The following is a 23,386-nucleotide window of genomic DNA, read 5'->3' as shown; positions in this document are numbered from 1 at the left end:
TGTGCACCACCACCGCCCAGCTAACAACTAAGTTTAATTATGAGATTGTAACTACTTAGTCTTCAACACCATCGGAACCTGAGAAGAATAAACATTATCTGAATAAACAGGAAGTGCAGAGCAAGCAGCTTCCAAAACAATAGAAATGAAAGATACTGCTAGCTACCTGGACAGCCACCCAAGATATCTCTATAACATCAGAGCATCATCTTCAGCCTCTGGCTCAGAATATCTGATAGACTTTACTGAAAAGCAGGTATTATGAAGGATTTGCCTACTTTATCTTCGCAAATCACGGCAGGCAACTTTTCTGCATCTACTTTGTCCAATATTCTGTCTGCAGTAGAAGCAAGGACAGTTTTTGTCCAGTGGCTCTCTTGGCACAATGAAGCCATCGTCTAAAGGAGAATTTCTTGATGCTCATCATCTTCTTGGAAGTCGAAAGGTGGTGCTGCCAGGAGCTCACATGTCTTATTGTCAAAAAAATTCTCAGATTAATAAGACTTTTAAAATGCCATATTCTACAGATCTCTGAGGTTTTAAAAGACCATCTATTTGTAGTATAACTGAATTACTAGTTTCTAGCTAAATACTGACTAATTAACATAGAAAACTATTACCTAACAAGACCACAAGTTCGATTGACTATTAATTTGCTTTCCCTGATTATCTTAAACAGTTTGTGATAGTAGCTTTCAAAACGACAAGATGTTCACATTGCATTTTTAAGAATTACATAAGTATGATACCTTAAAAAGAGTTAATACATAATATATTGTAACCAAAATTTGTATCAATATACAAAGGATCTATACCAATGTAACTGATTGTAACCTTAATTTTGTATCAATATACAAAGATCTGAAAGAGTAGATTCAATAATCTACTCTTTTTTGATACTGTTTCTATACGTTTTTATATTCTCCCTTTTGTCTAAATAAAAAGGAACAATTTTAACTCTAATACAGTAAATTTACTTGCAATAATGAAGTAATTTTTGCTAAGCTTTCCACAATATCCAGTTTGGTTGTATATATGACAGTCAGAATTAAGCATTTTTGTGTTCAAAATTCTGTAAAATGTTCATCATATGAACTCAGAAATTTGAGTGTCCTAAGCACTCTGTAGTCTGAAGTTGATCTTTGGGTGGTGTTTATCATCTTAGGCAGAATATAACAGTCAACTCAAAGATGACCACTGTGCAGAACCAGGCAGCAGAAGAAACATGAAACAGTTTTCCCCCAGTGGGTGTTGTTAGACAATCTAGGTGGATTCATTGTTGGGGGCCCAGTTATCTTCTTGAAAACCTAAAATGTTACTGCTAGGAGTGGTAGAAAACCTAAACATTTTAAATGCCATATTCAGCAGAACTCAGAAAAATTGGAGGACCACAATCTATTAAGTAAATCAGAGGAACACAAACTGTTTCTAGTTACTTGCTCCAGACTTCAACCTGGAAACCCATACAGGAAGCTAGATAAAGCTTATTTCTAAAATTAGTTAATACTTTGTACAGTTACTAGTATCATGACAGGAAGTTTATATATACATAATAGTATTATAGATTTTGAGATTATATACCTTAAAAATTAGAGAGTAAAATGAAAGCCAAAGGATTATGAGATCAGTGGCAATAGAATAGTCCCTTATTTTTTTTGTTTTTCTCTGCCCCATACCAGGTGGCTCTTCTGATGTGAGACAAAGATTTTGGATTTTCCTTTAACAAGCATGTGTGGGTTTAGAGAGAGAGAGAGAGAGAGAGAGAGAGAGAGAGAGAGAGAGAGAGAGAGAGAGAGAGAGAGAGAGAGAGAGAGAGAGCGCGCCATGCTCCAACCCCAAAGGCAGCTTTAATCTGTAATTGAATCGGGACCATATAAAGACCATTTGCCACTAATGACTATAGAGAGCAGAAGAGACAAGAGCGAGGTGGGCAATACCACATGGCCAATTTACTCTTTTTCTCATTACATTTTCTCTTGATAATCCATCTTTTTTCTTCACATGTTTCATTTGTCCAGTGGTCTTCGTATTCTAATTAGATGTTTTTATATTCTCCTGGAAAGATAAAAACAAAACCCTGCCCTAACCCCAACTCTGGGGAGGGGGGCGGTGTTCATTTTTTAGTGGGTTATATCTTTCCTCGGGCAAAACTTTTTTTTGGCAATAGAAAAAGAATTATCTCAGTTGAAATTTTTTAAAAGTTCTTTTGAAAATTGAAATTAAATATACCTTAGTGTATATTTATTTTTTAGATTATAAAGCTCATTCACTTTAAATTTCAGCCTGCCTTTTCCAAGTGCTGTTTAAAATTAAATCACTGCAATTCCTGTGTGCCTGCCTCTGTCTCCCAAGTGTTGGGATCAATGGCATGTGTTTTCCGAGTGTTGATATTAAAGGTGTGAACTGCCACAGATGGATCTAAGTTTTTCTCTCCTTGGAACTTGATCTGTCTGTGTCAGGCTGGCCTTGAATTTAGAGATCTGCATGCTTCTGTCTCCTGAGTATTGGGATTAAAGGCATATGCAGCCCAAATGCTTGGATTAAAGGTGAACCACCACCACTCTATTTGTCCTAACTGCAGGATTAGAAAGCAACTAGTTTATAGGGATCTGCCTGCGTCTGCTAGGATTAATGATATAAGCTACCTCTGCCCTGCTCAAAATTTTTGTTTTAGCTCTAATTATTCCAAACTCATAGGGATTTAGAAAACAAGTTTGAACTGTAATAGCCCTTTAAAGTTACTTAAAGCATCCTCCCTCCCCGCCCCCTCTCTCTGTTTCTTTTGTTTTTCAAGACAGGGTTTCTCTGTGTAGCTTTAGCTGAACTGGACTGACTTTGTAGGCCAGTCTGGCCTTGAACTCACGGAGATCCTCTGCCTCCCTAAGTGCTGGGATTAAAGGTGTGCACCACCAAGCCCAGCTCAACATTTCACATCTCTTCACTGTGCTTTTAATATCAAACAATAAAACTATCCTTTTTATTTAAGTTTTATTTAAGAAAACTTTAGTCTTATATGTTACTTTTAACTGAATGACCAAGCTTTCTGATCTCTTTAGGAGATCTCTCTTGTTTAAATCTAATCTTTATCAATTTTGATGTTATCCATAGCTTTTCTTCTCCTGAATATGTGTCTATAGTATGACACACATACTTTAATTTTCCAAACTCTGCAAAAGGAAACATCCATTTGCCAAATTTTATTTCTTTGGGTACCTTTTGGGTTACTTCCTAGAGCCAGTGGAGTTTGGTTATATAAAGAACAAGTAGGACATTGCCTTATAATTTTCTTAGTTTGTTGCCAAGAGATAGAAAATTCCTTCTTTAAACCTTTGCTATTAACATGGTGTTTTAAATGAAAGTATGAAGCCTCTAATACACTTCCTATCAGTAGTTGATCAATTTCATCATTATCTTGCCCATAATGAGGCCATCTCAGCATTAGTAAAAGGTACCACAATTTCTGCTGGGTTTATACTATTAATTGGAAAAGTTCATTTTTCCTTTTAGCGTCAATTCAGAAATCTTTCTGACATAGGTCTTTAATTTTTTACTCTGTTTATATTCTAAGAATATCCATTCTAAGATACTATCTTCTCTCCACATAAGAATTCCTGTGGGAGAATGAGCAGAAGACAAAATAAACAAAATACAACTTAGCTTTGGATCCAAGTGATCCACATGTGCATTCTGTAATTCCTTTTCTACCAGAGCCAATTCTCTCTCCACCTCAGCTGATAATTTTCTTGGACTGCCTAAGTCCTTACTACCTTGTAAGGTTTTAATTTTCATTTAATTCAAAAAAGTTTTCAATTTCCTTCTTGTTTTCCATCTTGACCTACCTATCTTCCTTCCTTCCTTTCTTTCTTTCTCTTTTTTTTTTTTTTTTTTTTTTTTTTTTTTTTTTTTTGTTTCCAAGACAGGGTTTCTCTGTATGACCCTGGCTGTCCTGAAGTTTGCTCTTGAACTCAAGAGATCCACCTGCCTCTGCCTCCCAAGAGCTAGGATTAAAGGCATGCACCACACCTGGCTTGACTTTTACCTTTTTCAGCCAGTAATGAGTTGTTCAGTTTCCATGAGTTTGTAGCTTTCTGTTGTTCCTGTGGTTGATACCCAGCCTTAGTCTGTGTTGGTCCGATAGGATGCAGGGTGTTGTTTAGTTTTCTTGTATCTATTGAGACTTGGTTTGTGTTCAAGTATTGTGATCAGTTTTGGAGAAGGGTGTAAGAGGAGCTGAAAAGAAGGAATATTCTTTTGTGTTTGGGTGAAATGTTTTATGAATCCATAAGATTAATGACATCATTTACCTGCAGTATTTCTCTGTTTAGTTATTATCTGGATGGCCTATCTATTAGCAAGGGAATGGTTGTTGAAGTCATCCACTGTTTCTGTGTGAGGATCAATGTGTGGTCTCAGTCATAGCAGTGTTTCTCTTATGAATTTGGTGCTCTAGTATTTTGTACATAAATGTTAAGAATGGCAATACCCTCATGGTGGATTTTTCCTTTGATGAGTATGTATGTCCTTCCGTATCTCCAATGAGTTTTGCTTTGAAGCCTATATTGTCAGATATTAAAATGGCTACACCAGCTTGCTTCTTAAGTCCATTTGCTTGGCATATCTTTTCCAACCTTTTACCCTGGGGTGATATCAATTTTTGATGGTCAGGTGCATTTCTCAGGTGTAGCAGGAGGGACAGATCCTATTTTCAAATCCAATCTGTTAGTCTTTGACTTTTTACTGGGTAGTTGATAGTAGGGGTGTTGAGAGTTATCAACCAGTTGATTCTCATTGTGTGGGTCGCCCCCTCTCTTTTGTTTTGGTGGTCTGGTATCATTTGTTCCTTTTTTATTTTTGATGTAAGTAACCTCTTCAGGTTGAAGTTTTTGTGTAGTGACTTATATGTAGGTGGATTTTTAAATAGATACTGCTTAAAGTTGGCTTTTTGTGAATTTTTTTCTTCTTCCTCCATTTATTGTGCTTCAAGTTTTTGTTGGCTGTAGTAGTCTGGGTTGGCATCTGTGGTCTCTTAGAGTTTGTAGAACATCTGCCCACACTCTTCTGGCTTTTAGAGTCTCCATTAAGAAGTTAGGAGTTATTTTAATGGGTCTGCCTTTGTGTTTCTTGGTCTTTTTCCCTTGGTGCATTTAATACTCTTTCTATGTTCTGTATATTTAGTGTTTTGATTATTATGTGTCACAAGAAGTTTCTTTTCTAGTCCAATCTATTTGGTGTTCTCTATTTCTCCTCCTCCTCCTTTTCCTCCTCCTCCTCCTCTCTTCTTCTTATCGAGACAGGGTTTCTTTGTATAGTTTTGACTCTCCTACTTGCTTTGTATACCAGACTGGCCTCGAACTCACGGTGATTCACCTGCCTCTGCCTCCCGAGTGCTGGGATTAAAGGCGTACACCACCACGCCCAACTTATGTATGCTTCTTGTACCTTGATAGACACCCCTCTTCTTTAGGTTAGGAAATTTTTCTTCTATGATTATGTTTAAAATTTTTTTCTGTACCTTTGACATGGTTTTTTTTTTCTCCTTCCTCTATTCTATTATTCATAGCTTTAGTCTTTTAATGGTGTCCCATATTTCCTGAATGTTTTGAGCCTGGGTTTTTTACATGCAACATTTTCTTCAATGTCTGTGATTCTCTCTTCCTCTTGGTGAGGTTTACTCTGAGGTTTTTGTTTGATTTTGTAAATTTCCAGCTTCACCTCAGTTGGGCTTTTCCTTGGTGATTCCATTTGTACTTTAATACTGAACTGTTTTAGTCATTTCATCCCACTGTGTATTTGGCTGTGGGTTTTCTGGTAGGGAGTGCTTCTGAGTCCCTGTCAGTTGTGGCCACTAGGAGTCCCTGGTAGAATATGTTCCTAGGTAATTGGGGTGACACAAAGGAATAAATATAAGCTAGAAGGGGGCACTGGAAGGGTCTAACCACAGGAAGGTTGAAAGCTGAGTCTGCTGTGGGGTGCCCTGGGGTCCCCAGAGTCAAAGAGGAAGGAAGTGGTCTCTGTGTCCTGTATTTTTTTTTAACTGACAAGAACATCCAAACACTCCTCTCTCTTGGAGCCAGAGAGCCCCATGGTCCTCCCTCTGAGAGCTGGGTGCTCACGGAAGGCACACTAGTGCCCAAGAAATGCTTGCCTCCTGGTGTTAGAAGAGCTTGTGCCTTGTCAGCTCCAAGTTTGCTGTCCTGTTTCGTACAAATATTTTTCCCAGATTTCTCACAAAAGCTGACAGGTTTCTCTCAGATGACTATGGTTTAAGTTGATTTCTGGTTACAGCACCTCAATAAACATTTGAGACAGAAGACAAAACAAAAGCAAGCATGGCCGCTTTTCGTGTGGCAGGACTTAGAACACTGAGGAAGAGAGACACTTTTCGGAAAGAGAGATACTCTTCTTTAGCACACTCCAGTTGCTATGGTAATTATCTACTGGAATAAGTTCTGCTGAGGAAGGATGGAGGATCCTGAGGGCCCAGAATTGCTGATATCTTTAATGTGCTATAAGATAAGTCCAAAAAGATGGCTGCACACAGCTGGAACTTGAACTGAAGCCATGATGATGAGGGGCAGAGAAGTGGAGATACAGAAGGAAGATGGGGGCATAAATAGAAGGCGCTACATGTACAAAGGTCCTAGGGTTGAAGGGAACACTATGTGTCTGCAAAAAAGAAAAAAAAAAAAAAGAAAAAGAAAACCAACTTGGTTAAGAAAAGAGCATGCATGGTGAGAGCATATGGGGCATTGTACCATGTCAGACACTCAACTCTTGAATTTGAAGCCCTTCAAGCTAATCACCTCTGGGATGCTGATATTATGGCCTGGTACTTCAGGGAAGTTTCTGAGCAATGATGGAGTCTTGTTAATGTAGTTCATACATGAAGTGCCAGATGAGAGCCCCACCCCGACTCCATACACTGCTTCATCGTAATCTGCAGGCTTTTCCTCCAAATGGGAGTCAGTTCTTTGGACGCCATCTTCTTAGCTGTCTTTCTGAGCCAAGAAGTCCATGCTGAGCTCTGCTGTCTTTCTATACATGAGTGTATTTTTCCTTGGGCGGCACATGCATGTGGGCATCTCACACTTGGAAATGCAGCAGGTGCCAGCACTGGGAAGAGGTACCTAGTTTGCTCTATGCTTATGCTGTAGAATCTACTTAACTGGGTAAGAAAGCAGCCGTGTTAAGGTGACAGCACGAGGGAGCTGTAATTACAGATGAAGTCCCATAGTTTTCATGCCCGTATCCACATACTATCTTCCTCTCCCTTGAGAACTTCAGTTTTATTTTTAGGACTAAGATCAAATTAGAAATCTGCACTTGTAGTATTGCATTTACTTAAAATACCTTATAGAATGCAGATTTTACCTTTTTTGTAGATTTGCTCTGTCTAAACTTAGTTTTTCCTCTTCAGGATGCTGAATAGAAGATTAGCCTGGTTTGTCTCCAACCTCTATTTTCATGGCAAGAGAGTCTGAAAGTACTGGCATGGGGATAGCTGTTCCCTTGAAGAGAATCATCAGGGCTGAGGTCAGCTCTTGTGGTAGATCACGTGCCTACATGGGCAGGAAGCCCTGCGTTGCGTCTTGGTGCTGGAGAAAGGAAGGTAGAAAGAAAAAGAGGGGTCAAAAGAGGGGTAAGGGAATTCAGACTAGTCTAGCAGAAGAAAACTCCCTTCTTATAGTCTGTGAAAAATTCTAAGTAATCACCTGGTGAGCTGTGTCATAGGCACTCACCCATTTGGTACATGCCTGTGCCTTACTTTGCATTCTAGTGCTGTGAGCAAAATACTGAATAAAAGCAGCTTGAGGGTGGAGTCTCTTATTTGGCTTCTGTGTCCTGATCACAGTCTATTGTGAAGAGGAGTCAGGGGAGGAACCTTGAGGCAGGACCTGAAGCAGGAGCCATGGGGGACTGCTGCTTACTGGCTTCCTCTCCATGGCTTTCTCAGACTGTTTTCTTACACACCCGAAGACCAAGCCCAACAGCCCAAGGGTGGCATCACCTACAGTGGACTGGCCCTTCCCTTATCAGTCATTAATCAAGAAGATGCCCCACAGACTCGCTTCTAAGCCAATCTTATGGTGGCATTTCTTCAATGAAGATCCCTCCTCCAGAGGGCCTGAGAGCTGGAGAGCAAGCCCTGCACCTCACTTGGGCAGCACAGTAGAGCTGGCCTTGATGGCTTGGGCTTGGATGAGCTAGCCCCAAGGACATGAGAGTGAGAGAACTGGCTTTGCTCCTTGCTGGCTGTAGCATTGGATAGGCCAGCTAAGGGAAGGCAGGTGATCTAGCCCCAGTGGTATGGGTGTAGGAGAGCTGGCCTGGCAGGCTAACCAGCCTGAGATATCTCTCAGGCCAAGATCCAGGGTTCTGAGTTAGCCTGCCCCAATATCTATACCATCTATGAACTACTGGAGCTGATGAGGGGCTGGTCCTACAGATCAAAAGCTGTAGAATCTCCATGACATGGGGCAGCAATGGGATATGTTAGAGTCCCATTGGGGTTCCAGCATTGATAGAGCAGCAAAAGCCAGAGGCCTTGTACTAGACCAACGACTCATTACAATGAATCTTTGCAAACAAAAAAGTGTGGGCTAGCCGGCACAATGGCGCATGCTTCTAATTCCAGCACTCAAGGAGGCCGAGGCAGGTGGATCTCTGTGAATTCGAGGCCAGCGTAGTCTACAAAGTGAGTCCAGGCCAGCCAAGACTACACAGAAAAACCCTTGTTTTGAAAAACAAACAAACAAAAAAGAAAACAATAAAAAAACAACAAAAGAAGTGTGGACAAAAGGGTATACTGTCGGACACACAGTGACACTACAGCTTCCACAACAACAACAAAAAAATATTTTTCTGTGTTTGGAGGGCTGTTGCATCTGTGGAGAGCGGGTGTGATGGGAGTGCAACCTGGGTGCATGATATAAAATTCACAAAGAACCAATAGAAAGTTTTTAAAAAAGGGTTTCTCCTCCCAGATGGCCCTGGTTTGTGTCATGTTCACAAAAATCCAGCCAAGACAACCAGCCTGTCGTTTAAATAGGTTCTGACAGTTATTACTTAAGATCTGAGAGCACCCAGGAAAGAGAAATGGCAGGAGATGGAAAGATAAGTCAGATGAATGAGAATCCATGGTGAGAGGCAGGCCAAAGGTGCAGGTGTGTGTGTGTGTGTGTGTGTGTGTGTGTGTGTGTGTGTGTGTGTGTGTGTACACACATGTATGTGTACATTTGAGAGGGAGAGGGAGAGAGAGAAAGAGAGAGAGAGAGAGAGATACAGAGGCACAGGGAGACTGGGTATTTCCTTCACCAGCAGAATCCAGTGTCTTTGTATGTAACTGTAATATTTCAGAAAATGGCAGTCCTTGATGCCAGCTCTTCCCTAGCTATGTCAGGAGCCATCAGCATTTAAATTCAGGGATCCTGTTATATCATCCGACACTCAGGTACTCACAAGCAGAATTTCATCTCTAAAATAATCAAAAGCATTTTACCTGCATCTAGCCTCCCAAGAAAGCCATGGAATGAACAACGCCAGCAACAATTATGAAACTAAATTGGCTTTATAAGAGAAAAAAAAAAAAAAAAAAAAAAAAATCAATTTTGCTGGTTTGCATTCAGTGTCTAATTTCCATATAAATGAGCTGACTCTTGACTTCACCCAGTCGGAAGAATGTGTCTGTGCTCTGAGATTTTTTCCTAATATCTGCGGTCCTGAGGATGAACCTGGCTGGGAATATGTGAAGGTGTGTTGCTTATGTAGTGCAGTTTTCTAATTATAATCCCCCTCCCTTTTTTTTTGGCAGTGTATCAGCTGCAACAAGAGGCGCCTCGTCCCAAGAGAATCATTTGTCCCCGGGAGGTCAGTACTCAGCTCTTCCCAGTACACCTTGTTAAGTGTGATGAATTGGCAGCACGGTGTGATGATGCTGCAGGGACTTGGGGTTTCCTGGGGGGTTATTTCTATTAACGTTTGGCACAGTGTCACCAAATTGAATATGTTCGTAACGATATCTTGAGATTGCCTGTTCTCTCAATACCTGGCTTTACAAACTGAGAACCAAATGTTTTTAACAAATGCAGAAACAAACTAAACTCTCTGTAAATACCACAAAACGTGTAATAGGGTTGTTTTGTGTTACAGTTGTGCTCTGACTCTTTCAAGAATTCTATATTAGCATATGTTAATTAAATACAATTAAGGGTTTCACTATGACATTTTATATATGCATATAATGTATTCACTCCTATATCCGCTCTTGTTTTCATCTCACTGATAGTCTTCCTCTTTGCGAGTAGCCCCCATCACACTCCCCGTCTGTGTGTGTGTGTGTGTGTGTGTGTGTGTGTGTGTGTGTGTGTGTGTGTGTCCCAGTAAAGTTCATTACAGTTGGTCACAGGAGCATGGGCCCCTTATGGAAAGCTGCAGTACACTACTAAAGAAGACGGCTCTAGCTCTCCTAGCAACCACTAGCTATTCATGAATCTTCAGAGAGGGGTGGGGCCTCATGAGGACCTTCTCCATCCGTGACAGAAGACTGACCAGCTTGATATGGTGCAGGCAATCACAGTTGCTATGAGGCCAAGAGTCATTTCATGCCCAGAAAATGGCTCACAATGCTCCATCCCTTCTTCCTGCTCTTCATTCTTCCACCCTCCCTTCGACAATGTTACCTGAGCTTTGGAGGGAAAGATAGGGATGCCCCGTTTGTGGCTTGACATTCAACAGTCACTTAATGTTTAACAATCTGACCACTTAAGAACCCTGCAGTTAATGCCCCCCCTTAAAAAACAAACAAAACAATCCCAAACCTTCTCTATCTAAAGATGGCCACAGTAATGATCCTTGGGTATGCACACTTATTTTCAGAAGGCAAGTTGATGGTTACATCATGTCCATCTAGCAAAACAAAAGCTGTGGCTTTCCTGCTAGGGCTTCTGGCCTCTCCCTCTGTGGCACGTGACCAGGTGTACACTACCAAGCTTTGGTTCTTTTAATGTGCTCAGCTATGAAGCGCTTCCGGAAAACACAGTACAAAACTGCTAAATACTTGGGTATCTCCGGTATCCCTAGTTAGCAAATCGTTGTGGTTTGGTCATATTTACTTGCCATCTTAAAAAACAATAATAAAGCCATATGTGAAAAGTAACTATGTTTTGATGCTGGAAATAGCTTTCCGAATGTATTCACTCATGAAAATTTCAACAAGCTCACAGAAGTTCCCATTGCCCTCCTTCGTGAGTCAGTTTGCTCATCCCAGCAAGATTTGAAGAGTGAGATCAAAGTTCTGTTTCCTAATTTCACCCTGACAAGCTTGTAAGTAGCCCACCTAATACCCTTCAAACCAAAGGCCCATGGGTCCAAGCTTCCTTTTGGTGTTGCTTTAGTTAAGTATAAAGCCACGGGGAGCCTTTAAAGTTCTCCGAGGGCCCTGACAAGGCAAGGAGCCTCTCATCTCAGTGCTCAGGAGACCCATTGAGGAGCACCAATGATTTCTTGGTTTCAAAGATTTAAGTGTGTGCATCCTGTATCCTCAGTTTCCTCATCTCTGTATCCCAGTTACTGACTCATGTGTTAACCAGTTTTCTATTTGCAATTTTTCTTGTGTAGAAAGGGACTGAAATTCATAAAGTAATCTTGATTTTTAATAGAGTACACTAGACTTTTTTTTTTAATCCCAGGAATGTTTCTGGAGAGGAAGGAGCATCTGATGGTTATGAAAACAGCCCAAGAAGAGTTGTAGTTCACTTGGTGGTCTTGCTACCACCTCCACATGTCACCCTTTGGACAGCCAAAGGATTTAGGTGTAGGGGTTGCAGTTTTGAGATGGCTGAGGAAAAGAATACAGTTAGAGTAGGGTTAGGGAGATGGCGCCATTGCCTTGTAAGTGTGCAGACATGAGTTCAATCCTCAGAACACACCTAAGAGAAGCCAGGTGTGGTATCCTGTGCTTATAACCCCAGCAATGGGGAGACAGAAATAGGCAAATCCCTGCAGCTTCCCGACCAGCCAGCCAGCCAGCCTAGCCTACTTGGCAAGTTCGACGCCATTGAAAGACCCTGTCTCAAAAGAAGGCAGATGGATCTCCAAAAACAGCACTGAAATTTCCCTTTGGACCATATGTACATGTCTATATATGTGCACACATACATGTACCCATAGAGGGACACACATGCATGCATCTGCTCATACACAAGAGAAAATCCAATGGAAATAAAATTTGGAATGCAATTAAGACTTTAAATATAATTAAGCAATACACTGGAGGCAGTACCAGCAGCTCACTAGCAAAGCTGAGCATCAGCACCAGTGATGAAAACCACGGGGGGACAGTAAATATCCTTATTCACTGTCAGTAGATATGTATGGAGTGCTTATAGTCTAAGTGTCTGAACTCTGGCAAAGAACTTGGCTATTGCCATTTCATGTGTCTTAATAAACAAAAACAAAGTGATAACAAGAATGTGTGTATTAAGACTTTAACTCAGAGAGAGAGAGAGAGAGAGAGAGAGAGAGAGAGAGAGAGAATGAATGAGAATGAATGTGTCTCAAAATCCTGGCAACCATGACAGCTTTCCTTTGAGTAAAGGCACTAGGTGGATTTTCAAGTCACAGAAACTCTTCCTGGATTTCCAGGGATGCCCTTAAGACATCTAGGGTGTTGAGGATCTTCCATACAGTCCTCACCATCAGCTGCAGGTCATGTGTGGTTTTAAACTCTCCCTATGTTTTCAACCATGTTTTTACCTCTCTACCTTGACTAGTTTGGCCCAAATAGATGGCTGATGTTTGAGCCACAGTGTCTTCTAGCAGTTCTGTGTCAGCCATGAAACCTAGTGCAGAGTGAGTGTCCATCGGGTCCTTTCCTCTCAGGCTGCCTGTGGCCAGCCAGTAAGGCAGGTGTCAGGTGATAAAGAATTGGTTTTGCTGGGGAAACAGGTGCAGTTCTTAAAGGTAACAGTGGGCCAGCTTTGGTATATGCTTTGTCTTCCAGTGTTGGTTCACTGTATTTCCTATCCAAATTGCTGGACCTCCCAGGACCTAGCCTCTTGGGAGTGGAGGCCATATTTCCTTTTGGATGCTCCTGCTAAAGACATTGTTCAGTTAAACATCACTTTGCCTAGTGATGTACTTGCCTTCTTGGGGGAACCTACCTAATGTAGACACAGAGTCTTCTCCATGGAGTGTATGGCCAGCGAGTGAAGCTCTTGTAGCATGTTTTCTAACTCATAAAGCTCTTTTGTTTGAACAATGAGCACTGACTTCTGGTGTACATTTCTTTTTCTGGTTCAGCTCTACACACAGTTCTGCTCTTTCCTTCTTTGTCAGCCCATCTCTTCCCAGCTTCTCTGCCCTGGTCCCTGCCTGGATGGCTCATCATTCTTATAGCCTCTTTTCTTTCTCTGATTGTTTACCCCATCTCAGGCTATGTCTCTCTCAGAATAGGAGCCTCGGGTTCACTGGATCAAGTCATACTCACATGATTGCAAAGTGAAGTCCAAAATGACAGAGATAGGAGATACTGTGACTCCAGGATAAATCTCAGGGCAGCCTAACATGTTAAGTAGTTGCAAACTACAGTATCATTTGCCTGATGGGTTTTACTGAGCTGCCAGGTGAGAGGAGGTGCAGGCTGACTCTCCAAGCAAGATCTGGAGAGCTAGCCAAGCCAGGAACTCAGAGGAAGAACTCTGGAGGAACTCAGCTGCAGACTAACGTGGACTTCAGATTTCTTGCCCTGCCAAGCTTCCCTTGCCATCTGACTTGGAACCAAGCGTTTACTCTTCTGGAGTGACAATAGCCAAACCTAGGGGGTAGAGATCTGCTTTTCAGGGATGCTAAAAATGGGAAAAACATCTAGGATGGTGCTTGACACATAACAGGTCCTCAGCTAGCATACAAGAGCCAAGGCATGTTCACCTAGGAAGAGCAGGCTTTGAGACTGTCACTGAAGACAGCCAGGGTAGTAACAGTAGCCCTGAAAGGGAGAGAAAAGTGGCAGTGATAAGGAACAGAGCAAGATGCCCAGGTCAGCAATGAAACCACCAGGATGAAAATGCTGAGGATGAGAAACAGAAGGTACCAGCAGCTGAACGATGGAGCCAGTTATTGCCAGGCAGAGTCAACCATGGGAATAATGCTCCGTTGCTTCCTCAAGATTCCTCATTGTAAATTAATACTCAGTGAGCCACCAGAGCACCTGGCATTCCACAGGCATTTCCAGACGAGTCCTTGCCAAGAGATTCAAAACATCTTGCAGAAAACAAAAGGTCCACTTGACCTTTCCATGAATTATCAATTAGCTACTTTATAAGCATTTATTAATTAACAAGTGTACACTTGGATGGTCTCCTCTGGGCTTCCAGCACTTCTGCCCACCTGTCTGCTTGGCTTCTGCAGGTGGATGGCCCCCGGGCCAGTGAAAGGCTCATTTTAGAAAGGACCAGGCCTGCTTCATTCAGTGCACATAGCTCCAGAAATGCTGGCATTCTACCCCTCCCCCCGCCGCCCTCACCCCTTTCTCTTCCATTCTAAGCAGGTGCCAGTTTTACTTCCAAACAGCTGTCCCAGCACCTCTGCCTGTCTGAGTTTCACACCCAGTGGCATCTAGTAGGAAGGCCCTGCCTGAGCCCCATGATAATAAGCACCTCCCCAGCTGTCAGGCATTCCTTGCCCTGTCACCATCGTCTGTCTCTAGGACAGTGAGCTCTTCTTGTCCACAGAGGCTACATCTCTAGATAACTGGCAGATTCCCAGGAGAGTGGTGAATGCTGACCCTGACATACAGTCTACTTACCTACAATAAAGCTAAACGTACAGGTTAGACATAGTAAAGGATTAACAACACACAATAAAATGGTACCATTTTAACAATATACTGCAACACAAGCTATTTTAAACTAATGAATTGTTTATTTCTGGAATTTTCCACTTAACATTTTCAGACCATGGTTGACTGAAGCCCTCAGAGAAAGAAACCACAGATAAGAGGGGACTAGCCTGTTTAATATGCCTCCTAATATGCTTTCTTAACATATCCAATTGTTACTCGTGGGTCTTCCTCCAGAACAGATAAGTCAGAGACTCTACCAGTTAAGGCCATCCCTGGCATCCTGTGCAGCCAAGCAGCAGTGGGTAATCAGTAAACACGGAACAAAGTCACAGGGAAGGGGGCAGCGGTGGGTAAGGCAAAGAATTCAAACTGTCAGAGGATTGCTAAGAGTGTATCAGCTTTACCCAGGGCGGGGAGTTGGGCTTTTGGCACTTAAGGTGCTTGCTTAAACCCAGACTGATAGTGGAGCCTACAGTGATCCAAGTTTCTTTCTGGCCTTATCGCAAAGGCCAAAATGTCAAGATTTTTTTTGCATGACTAATTTAAAGCCAAATTCCACTGGCATTGCCTAAAGGACACACCGCAGAAGCAGAATGCTTTTGTGACGTAAATGACTCGGTTTCCTTTGTTCCCTGGAGGCTTTCTGGAGAATAGAGGATTGCAAAAGGCAATTCCAAGCAGGAAATAAAATGACAGGCTATCATTTCCAACCATTCTCCGTTCTATACAGCTTCATTTCCTTGCCATACAGTACTCTATTTGGGAAGCCTTTTCTTTTAATGCCAAAGTCGATTGTAGAGCTGCGGGCTCCCTGTGCTCAGGAGAACCAGCCTTTCTTTTGATTGTCAGAGGTTGGACAGGATACAGGGACTTCTTCAATTGCTGTCACACCTCACTGCCCTGTCTCACCTGTTAGCGAGTCAGATATTTTTTTTTTTTCAACATCACTGAAATGCCCCTTCCCTCCTTAGGGGCATTTCCTCTGGGTCCTGGTGTTTCTGAATAACCTGTTTTACCATTGCACTTTTATTTGCAAAGTTGTCCTTTGGATGCATCCTGTTGGATGCATTCTTCTTAATCATGCATTTCAAAGTTTTAGTAGACAGAAGTTCCTCAACTTCTCAGCCTCGGGCTGTAGGCCTTGGTCTTGCCTCAAGCTTACCTGGGAGATAGATGTAAGCAAGTTATAAGGATTGGCCAGATTTTCTCAATGAACTTAACCCATTTAATATCTTAGATTTCTGTAACTCAGGGTGGCTTTCTCCTGCCTTCTCCCATCCTTCTCCTGCTTTCTATGTTAATTATTCAAAATACATGTTTTAAAAAACAAGGTGCATTCTGGGAGTCTGTAATACTCTGCAGACACAGGATACCCAGAGCTGGGGCGGCTCTAAAATCATACGATAGATTCTACAAGCCAGGAACAAAAATCAATCTCACTGCTCTTTAATTGGCTTGATGTGTAGTGATCAGAAGGCAATCGCTTCCCTCGTACAAGCTTTCCATTCCTTTTATCCGGGGCTTTCTGTGCTGCTTTCTTCCCTCTTAGTATTGACAGAACTAAGAGTAAAGGGATTCTCCCATCAGCCCCCTCCCCCTTTCATCTTACTCACTAACAGCCAGCCTTCTCTCTTCACATTATTTTGTCCTTAGTTAGACTTCCCTTGGTCTTAGACTGGCTACAGTATGGTGGAAGAATTGTAATGTGGGCTTTTTTCGTCTTAAAGGTAAAAATTGTAAGCACGTGCTCCCCTTTCTTTTCTCTTTGCTTTACTTCTGTGAGACTCTGCTCCTGCTAGAACTCCCCATGAAGCTGAGGATGACTTGAGCATCCAGTTTCTGTTCTCCATCCTCCTTCCAAGTCGTAGGGTTGCAGATATATACCCCATGCTCAGTTGGTGCATTGTCGGGCATCAAACTGAGGAGTCCATGCATGGTAGACAAGAACTCCATCAACTGACCAGACATGGCTATGCTCGCCTTTAAATCCCAGCACTTGGTGGGTGAGGCAGGCAGGTAGGTCTCTGTGAGTTCCAGGCCAGGGGACTTCATAGTGAGAACATGCATCAGAGAAAGGGAGAGAGAGGGAGAGGGAGAGGGAGGAAGGGAGAGAGAGAGAGAGAGAGAGAGAGAGAGAGAGAGAGAGAGAGAGAGAGAGAGAGAGAGAGTACACTAACTAAGCTGTATCCCTAACACAGTTAATAAAAAATACTTTAATTTCTCCAAATTCATATCCCTCCCTTCAAACAAGAATTTATTTTCTTTGGAATACATTGAACTTCTTCTAAGGTACTGCATACACACAGGGGCATCTGGGAGATACGCAGTCATTCTGAGGTGAACTCACAAGGGGTGGGCCTGAGTTCTGGAGGCCTAACTGCTGCATAGTCCTGAAGCTCACAGCCGAGGGACACAGAGGCAGAAACCAGCAGGGAGCAGAACAGCAGTGTATCCATACTTAGGTTGAAGTGAAATCGGCCAGAGGAAAATGAAGGCCCACTCACTCACAGGGCAACTCACAGTAGGCAAAGTTTCTAGAAGATATTTTTAACCTCATATGTGGTTTCTGGTTATTAAAATCTAACTGGGATCTGTGTATCCCACTGTTATACAGTCACACAAATGTAGTGCATGTAACTATTCCAAGAAAAGAAAGACTAACCGATAACAACATATAACACAGTGTGTGTCCTGTCACCCTTTCCTAGCCTGGGACAGCACGACCCATTTCCATCCCCCGTTCAATGAGGTGAGGCAGGAGTGACACTGAGGCACAGTGCAAAAGCTCTGCTCTTTGGAAAGCCAATTTCAGGCTGTTCCTGAGGTTTGAATTTCCTCTCCAACTTTAACAAAGCTGACAAGTGACGTTTGGAGGAGAAACTGGGTCATAAGATACTACCCTAGTATCCTTTGTGGAGATACTAGGTAGGTACCACATACATGGATAAATTATGCAAACAGAAATAATTGCCACACCCCAACACACAGACATAGACACACACACAGACACGGGGGGGGGGGGGGGGGGGAGCAGGGGGGAGGAGCAAGGAAGAAGAGTTCCTACTTTAGCCCATGCTGTGGCTCAGGTACTGGAGGGGGCCGTAGGGGGGAAGTGGCAAGAACCATAAAAACACAGCACTGTTAGGGTTTAAAACATGGTTCCAGAATTTTCCTCTCCTGGTTAAGCTGTAACAGAGAAATAATGCTGACTAAGGAAAAGTGCACTTTGCCCCTGATGAGCCATGTCTCCTAGGGGAATGTGGTCTAGCTAACCAAGCGTCTTAATACTTGAAAAACCAATTTCAAATGCTGACTATTTTCCATCAGAAAAACGTGGATGGTGCAGTTTTAGTCACTCCCAACATTAATGTGAGGTCTCTAAATATCTTCTGATTGCTGGTTTAGAGTCAGTCTTCTGGTGCTGTGGAAGGCACTTCCCGTCTCCTGAGTGGAACAGCTTCTTCATCCTGGTCCCTGCAGCACTTCCATGGGGACAGACAACACAAGCAGAGGTGACAGCTCACTCCTGCCCAGACAGTCTGCATCCAGGACAAGGCTTCTAACACAGTGCCTCTCAAAAGTGTGATTCCAGAATGAGGGGAGGACATCCTGTGGGAACCCACCAGAAATGCATATTGTCTGTCCCAACCTGGACCAGCTGAGTAAAGAGGTCAGCCACCTGTCTCAAGTGAGGACCAGTGTCCTCAGGACTATTCTTGCTTTGTTCTGCTTTCTATGGCACACCCTCCCTATATCCCAAGGACACAGGCATAGAGAGTGCATGGCCTCCTGATACTGATGGACCATCTCTGGGCTAGATTTCTCATGGATTTCAAAGTAGACATCGAGGCATCCCATGGTACTCTTCGTTTCCGCTATGTATCCTTCCTCCTATGTGTTATTTCTACCCTTGAAAAAATGTCTTGCCTTTCTAATGTGCTTGGCCTAGCTTTCCCGTATTCTCTCATGTTAGAGACCAAATATGAATCCTGTGCAAAAAGGATCTGTGGTCAGGGCCTGCCTCAGCCCAGGGTCCTGCCTCCACCTGCTCTGGCATTGTACAATGGATTCTATTTTTCAAGTTCACGACAAATCAGTCATCCTCTTTTTTGTTCATATTTCCAGAATTCTCTTATGAATCCTGCCTCTTTGGGGACAGTTCACATATTTTCTTTATCAGTGACTATGCATAAAACATCCTTGCTAGATTCCTTTCTGCTGTGAGAAAGCCTTTGCCTTAATACGAATAATAAATTCATTGTGACTGTGCCAGGAATACTTTGACGAACATTTCCGCCCCCCCCCCTCCCGCTCCCATCGCCTACCCAAGATCCTAACTCCTTCACTTAGTGTCTAATGAGCATCTCCTCATCTGGGACTTACATGACTGCCTTGCTCACAGAAGCCAGCTATGATCTCAGACTCGCTCCTTTGCTTGGCTCCTGTTTCTCTGTAGACTCTGAGCCACTGGTGAGCGGTAACCTCTGGCTGTGCCCTTTCCCAGTCACAGTCTTGCGTGACATCAGCTCTAAGTCACACTGTATCTCCAAGTCTTGTTGGACAGAGCAGTGAGTTTCACTTTAGTGATGGTATCTCCTCCTTCCTGCTGATTTACATGGGCCACTGTCATCTCCCTATCTCCTGTGGAAGGAAATTAAATAACCCAGGAAAAGCCTGACAAAGGCATATTGGTTGGCATCCAGCACCCTGTGTCCTCTTAGGTAATTACACATCGATTGCATGATGAATTGTTCCAGGGTCTCCTTGACTATTTTTTTTTATCAAGTATTTAATTACACTCCCTGGGTGTCTCTTTGCTCAGTTCTGGTCCTCAAAGTTCCCTAGTTCTCAACAATGGGCTGAATGCTGTATCTCTATACTTCCCCAATTATGGACACATACATGACTCATTTGTGCTTCTGTGGTCCCTGTTGCTTACATGTATAGTCCAGCCACTTTTTGCCTTAGTACATAGTAATTTGGGCTGACTCTACATATCCTGCTTAAAAAATTAAAGATGGCTTCCTCTCAGTGCAGCAAATGGAGAGGCACGCACACACATAGAGGACTGGCCCACCATTAGAAAGGCCCAGGCAGGATGGAAAGCTTCATGGTTTGTATTTAGTGTAAGACTTTTGTTAATGGGGTGTCCACCTTTGTTAGCCTAGCAGAGAGATTGGCACATAACAATCCATCGAACAGTCTTGTAATAAGTTTTGTCAGAATGTAGCGATGTTCATTCCTTTCTGAGTGAACCGAGTTCTTTAGACTGAGACTGTATCATCCTCAAAGCCTGACCTCTTGTCAGTTCAACCCTTCCAGGAGAACTTTGCTGGCCACTAACTGTGCTCCAACAGTAACTTTGAAGAGCAGGTTGACACATACAAAGTGGTTAGTTTGGAGGCAGCTGTGCCCAGAAAGTACTGGCGTTCATTCTTGCCCTCTACCAAACACTGTGAAGATGGAGGGAAATGCAGCCTGGAGCTGAGGAAGGACCTCACCCACAGCCATTGGAAGGCGCAGCCAGCCCTTCGTGTTTTACACATGCACGTTGACAGAAAGATCAAGCCAGCAGCAAGAAACAGGCATCCAGTCACCTTCTCACTCACCTGCAGCCTGCTAGACAAAGTGGGGACGGAAAGGCTGGGTGCAGTTGTCATTTGTGATACTTCCTGGACATGTAAACTATAATGGTTTTAATTTGGGAAATGAAGCCAGCATCACCTCCTATCAAAAGTTTAATCAAGCCACTGAAGTGGATTAATGATTGACATTTAAACATTCCCAAAGAAGAGTGCCAAGTCCTCTACTTTGAAACATACAGTTTTAAACTTTGGATTGATGGGTGATAAAAGATGAACAAATAGAAATGCTGTAAAATGCTATGGAATGTGAGGGGAGTGTGGGCATGCCCACTGTGAATATCTCCCAGCCGTGCATATATTCAGCCAAATCTATGAAGATTTCCACACAAAAGCATCAAGAAAGCCAAGATTATTTGTGCAAGCAGAGAAGGCTGAGAAGCAAAGTGTTCTCGGGGTGCTGGGCCCTGACAGGCGGGTGATAGGCTCTGTGTCTGCTGGGAGTGGAAACCCATAGGCCATGCTCAGGAACCCAAACTGTGGAATTCACAGCGATCAGAAGGGCAGCATTAATACATGAATACTCTCACTATTTCATTCATGACTCTGCTGGGGAGTTCCTGGGGAGGTGCCTACGCTAGAAGCAGCACATTGGACACTTTTTAGAAATAACAAAACAAGCGTCTGGGCTGCATAAAATCAATGTGATGTAGAGAAATGAGTGCCGGACCTGAAAGCAGGGCTGGGCTTCCGTCTTGGCTCTACTGAGCTACAAGAGCAAACCGGTTACCACTCTGACCTGCGGCTTCTTGCCCTTTGAGAAAGAGCCAAAGGTACACAGCCTACCAGCCTTGTGGATGCACATATGTAAAAGGCATGTAGAACTCACGGGACCATGAGCTCAGAGAGCAGTATTATTCCCTAAGAGAAAGACTTGGTCTTACATAGTATGCAGAGAGACAGACAGACAGGCAGGCAGGCAGAGAGGGCAGGGAGGGAGAGACAGAGACAGAGAGAGACAGAGGCAGAGAGATATAAAAACAGAGAGACAGAGAGGGGGGCTGTTTAAAAGTATAAATCACAGATGGGCTCACAGAACTTAATAGATACACAGTGAATTTATCTTCAGAATTAAAATGTCATTGGGTGGGGATTGCAGGGGCTTGCCTGGATATCCTCCGGAATGAACTGTATATGCAAAAGAGACTAACACTAGACGAATCATTCCTTTTGACAGCATCCTGAACTCCCTCCGCCAGTCCTCCTTTCTCTTTATTTGGGCATGCATTAAGCTTTGAATGAGGGAATTCACTAAGAGGAGAGAGGACTTACCCAAGTGTGTTCACCGACCTGCCCCCAACTCCCCCAAAGTCAGTGGCAGCGTCTTCTTCCCTTTGATTTGTTTCTATTCAAGCTCCTTGGCCTTAGGGGGAATGCGGGAAATGTAAAGGAGGTCAGAGGAGAAGAAGGAAGATGAGCTAAGGACTGGAAGTGGAGCCTCCTTACCAAGGTTAGGAGAACAAGGGCTATTTAGTTTGAGGAAGAACACGCCATCAAGGGGCTGAGATAGCTTCTCACTGCCGGTCCGTGTTCTCCAGACAGGAGTCTGAGTTCGCGTTTGCACTGAAGGCCAAGCATGTGAAGAAGCATAATGTGAGGCAAAAAAAAAAAAAAAAAAAAAAAGATTTAGGGTCAGATCATAAGATGAGTAGTAAATCCTGGATTTTGATTTCTCTTTACACAATTCCTTATTTTAAACCATGACACCTGCTTCTAGGACGTAGCAGAAGGACAGAAATGCTGGCAAGCAACTCCATTTAACACACACACACACACACACACACACACACACACACACACACACACGGAGGGGGACGGGAGGGAAAGAGAATTTTAGTATTTTTAAGTAAGCTTATAAAATATTTCCCTATGAGTTTCTAAAACATCCTTAGTACTATTTATCATTCCTTACCTCTCGTCCTGTACTTCCTCATCTTCCACTAGAACCCCCTTCACTTTCTCCCTTTCATAGCACCTACTAGCCCCCTCCCTAGAGCTTTCTCCCCCCCCCTCGCCCGCCCCCCAATGCCTTCTTACTCTTTCAATATCTTGAGGTTAGATACTCGAATCTAAAGATTCAGAGCCAGGAGCCACAGATTAGAAAGAACAAGGCTTTTGTCTTTGTGGGTCAAGGTTACCTCACTTGGTACAGTGTTTGTAAGGGAGTGGAGAAAAAGCTACGCTCCAGTGGAGCGATCCAAAAACACCCCACAAAGTTGCGTGGGTTTCTCCTCCGGCAGTGAGGAACTCGTCAAGTGCTTGAAACATTCGGCGATGTGATGAGGCTTGTCTTTTCTGACTGAGTATAAAACAGATCTGGGGACAAGGAAAGCTCAGACAGGACCAGTGAAAATACCCTTTTTGGTGGACGAGCAGACTAGATTTATGATGGTGGTCATGGAGGGACAGAGACACCTGCAACAGCAACTAAGAGAAATGTACCGCAAGATGGGAGACGGTGCGCTCGGAATGACAGTGCCCAGAAGCCTTGGGCGTTCACAGAGATGCCGAGACACCAGCTGCGGCGTGCAGATTTTCTATGCCATCTGCTAGAATGGACAAAACTGGAGATTTTTAACGACGTGAAGGTCACTCCAGTGCCTCCAGCAAAACCAGTGTTTTCCGGGGTTGCATTTTCTTCTGAGCTTTGGAAATCCCCCCTTCCCCTCCACCAGATCCTGGTCTGTATGTCACCCCCACGCCTTTTCATGACCTTCAGGTCACGCAGCCTTATAAGCCATCCTCTGCTCATGCGCAATGGAAGTGAAGCCTCTGCTTGGCTCCTTGTTGGGAGAACTAAGGCCTCTGCACTGAAGGAGCCTGTGCCTCCTTCTCTCCTTCTCCCGGCCCTGCCCGTAAGGGAGCTCTTGGCCAGGGTCAGCAGGCCTGAGGAGAAGGGTACAGT

General features: G+C 43.3%; 1 protein-coding gene across 2 annotated transcripts in view; it reads left to right on the top strand.

Annotated features, from left to right (window-relative positions):
* Window positions 1–23,386, top strand: part of Chn2 (chimerin 2) — a 261,200-nt gene that overhangs the window by 148,794 nt on the left and 89,020 nt on the right. For both annotated transcript variants that reach the window (XM_051152338.1, XM_051152337.1), the window contains exon 3: window positions 9,812–9,867. In XM_051152338.1, the coding sequence (XP_051008295.1) occupies window positions 9,812–9,867 (56 nt within the window). The remainder of the gene's footprint in view (window positions 1–9,811; window positions 9,868–23,386) is intronic.

The sequence above is a fragment of the Acomys russatus genome, chromosome 10 (genome assembly GCF_903995435.1).
Source record: "Acomys russatus chromosome 10, mAcoRus1.1, whole genome shotgun sequence".
Classification (NCBI taxonomy): Eukaryota; Metazoa; Chordata; class Mammalia; order Rodentia; family Muridae; genus Acomys; species Acomys russatus.
Note: the sequence above shows the minus strand (reverse complement) of the source record. Positions and strands in the feature narration are given on the sequence as shown.